Here is a 2,261-nt window from a genome sequence, read left to right as displayed (position 1 = left end):
AAAGGTAATTTTCACGGTGTGTTTCTTGTCAGATGTATGACTATCTGTATGTTAACGACTCTTCTACTCGCTTTATATTTTCACTTGAACATTTCTTTGTACTCCATAAAAAATACGCCCTCTTTCGTTATAGTCCAAACTCTTATATCCTAAATCAAAACATAACCCACTATCATACCCTAGAACATAATATTCTTTTTTGAAGATTTTGCTGCATCCTTATCCATTAATTCTCACTACCATTGACTAAGTTCATCTGCTCTTGTAAATATAATCACAATTATCATATTTCATGTTACAAAATTTTATTTTATTAATATGTGAGACAAAAGAATAATGGTTTTTCTATATATCTATCATTATGTTACTTTTTTCCATTTTGATTTTGGATTTGGCTAAAAATAGGGGTGGTATCTCTTATCATCTTACTTTATCCATTTCATCACATGCAAAATTATAAAGTATGTACCCATGCACATATATAGTCATGACTCATGAATAATGTAGAACATAGGCATAGACACCCTACGTACCATGTACCTTAACAATTAACATGAGCCCATACTAAAACATATGGTATATTGAAAAAGAAATAAACGAGACTTATTTAAAGGCATACTTAATGCTATAGTATGAATAAAAAAAAATTGTAGGTGATTACTGATTAGTGTGATTAGTCTATGAGCAGCAGCTATCAGGGGCATTTCGGAAAATTGAAGTAAGCATCAAGTCCAATTACTAAAATCGAGCATTATAAATTACTTAGGTATCAGAGTGCTTATGATCAAACCTAAGCCACAACTAACTCACTCTCTCTATATTGCTTTCAACTTTGTAACCAATCACAGTGAGACCCATCCACAACATCAGGGATAGGACACCATGAGCCATGAATTTAGTGACATGTTTGACTATGAGTGTTCTGTCGGAATGATCACCCAGTGTGTCCCTGAACAAGGTATTGTAAGTTGTAAGTGAAGTATTAATTTAGGATACTCAAACTTGTAAAAAAATGTTTATATTGAATATGAATGTGTAGGAGAGGCGGAGAGACCGAGAAAGGGCAAAGGTGGCGAAGGTGCGATGATGAGGAAAAGAAAGCTGAGCGAGGAGCAGCAGAGTATGCTGGAGCGGAGCTTCGGCAACGAGCATAAGCTGGAGACCGAGAGGAAGGACCGGCTTGCAGCGGAGCTGGGCTTGGACCCGCGCCAGGTGGCGGTGTGGTTCCAGAACCGCCGTGCTCGCTGGAAGATTAAGAAGCTCGAGGAGGAGTTCTTCAAGCTCAAATCCGACTACCAGTCCACTGTTGTTGAGAAATGCCACCTTCAGACCGAGGTCACCTCCTTCCCCTCTCTTCATCTCCTCACAATTAAACACTTTTAATTCCAAATTAAGTTCATTACTTTTGGCATGAAAAGATAATTACTAGTCTGGGGAGCGATTGTAGATCTAGTGACAACTTTTATAAAATGAGAACTGAAACCATAAGTATGATATTGAGTTAGAAACTGATATGCAAGTTATATTGAGTTAATAACTGATATATTTTGTAATGTCAACTGATATTAATATATTTGCAAGTCTTGTGTGACATTGAAAAACGTTTAGAAATTAATGCAATCTCCTAATTCCTAATTAGTTAGTTAACTGAATTTGATATATGCATATGTATATGTATATGCTGTTGAGGGGACTAATTAGGGGTAGGTAGGGTAGAAAGGAGCCGTGTTTGTGAAAGAGATGACAAATAGAATGAAATGGAGAGAGTGCCACTGCCACTGCCACTGCCACTGAGGTCCGTACATACATACTAGGTCCAGGAGTAGTTGTTTAGGATATGATGGTGGTTGGTGGAGCAGCACATCACATGCACTCTTATGTCTTACTACCACTTTCCAACACGCACGTATCTATCTCCCACAATTAAGATTGAAATTTAAATTTAAAGAAATGGAGTGGAAATTTGGATTTGATTGGAGTGAAGTGGTGCAGGTGTTAAAAATGAAGGAACAACTGAGTGGAGCGGAAAAAGAGATACAAAGACTGTCGGAGCGGGTGAGGGCCAACAGTCCAACTTCATCTCTGTCTGAATTTGGAATCGAGAACGTGTTTTGGGTGCCGGATACGGTTACCAATTACGCACACGCTTTTCAATGGGATGATCGTGTTTATTACATTGCTTAATTAAGGTCTCAATGTGGATTGAATGTAGATACTAGATAGGCACAACTTAATTTATGTAAATTAATCCTTTTCTTAAA

The 2,261-nt window shown here is 37.4% G+C and overlaps 1 protein-coding gene across 1 annotated transcript; it reads left to right on the top strand.

Moving 5' to 3' along the window:
* Positions 1 to 805: 805 nt before the first annotated feature.
* On the top strand, positions 806 to 2,261 carry LOC121747581 (homeobox-leucine zipper protein ATHB-40-like). The gene is made up of 3 exons (XM_042141655.1): positions 806 to 958; positions 1,040 to 1,335; positions 1,993 to 2,261. Exons 1-3 carry the CDS (start codon positions 883 to 885, stop codon positions 2,182 to 2,184), a joined length of 564 nt encoding a protein of 187 aa, XP_041997589.1. The 5' UTR covers positions 806 to 882; the 3' UTR covers positions 2,185 to 2,261.

This window comes from Salvia splendens, chromosome 9, assembly GCF_004379255.2.
Source record: "Salvia splendens isolate huo1 chromosome 9, SspV2, whole genome shotgun sequence".
Lineage (NCBI taxonomy): Eukaryota > Viridiplantae > Streptophyta > Magnoliopsida > Lamiales > Lamiaceae > Salvia > Salvia splendens.
The sequence above is the reverse complement of the archived record's forward strand: the minus strand, read 5'-3'. Positions and strand labels throughout refer to the sequence as shown.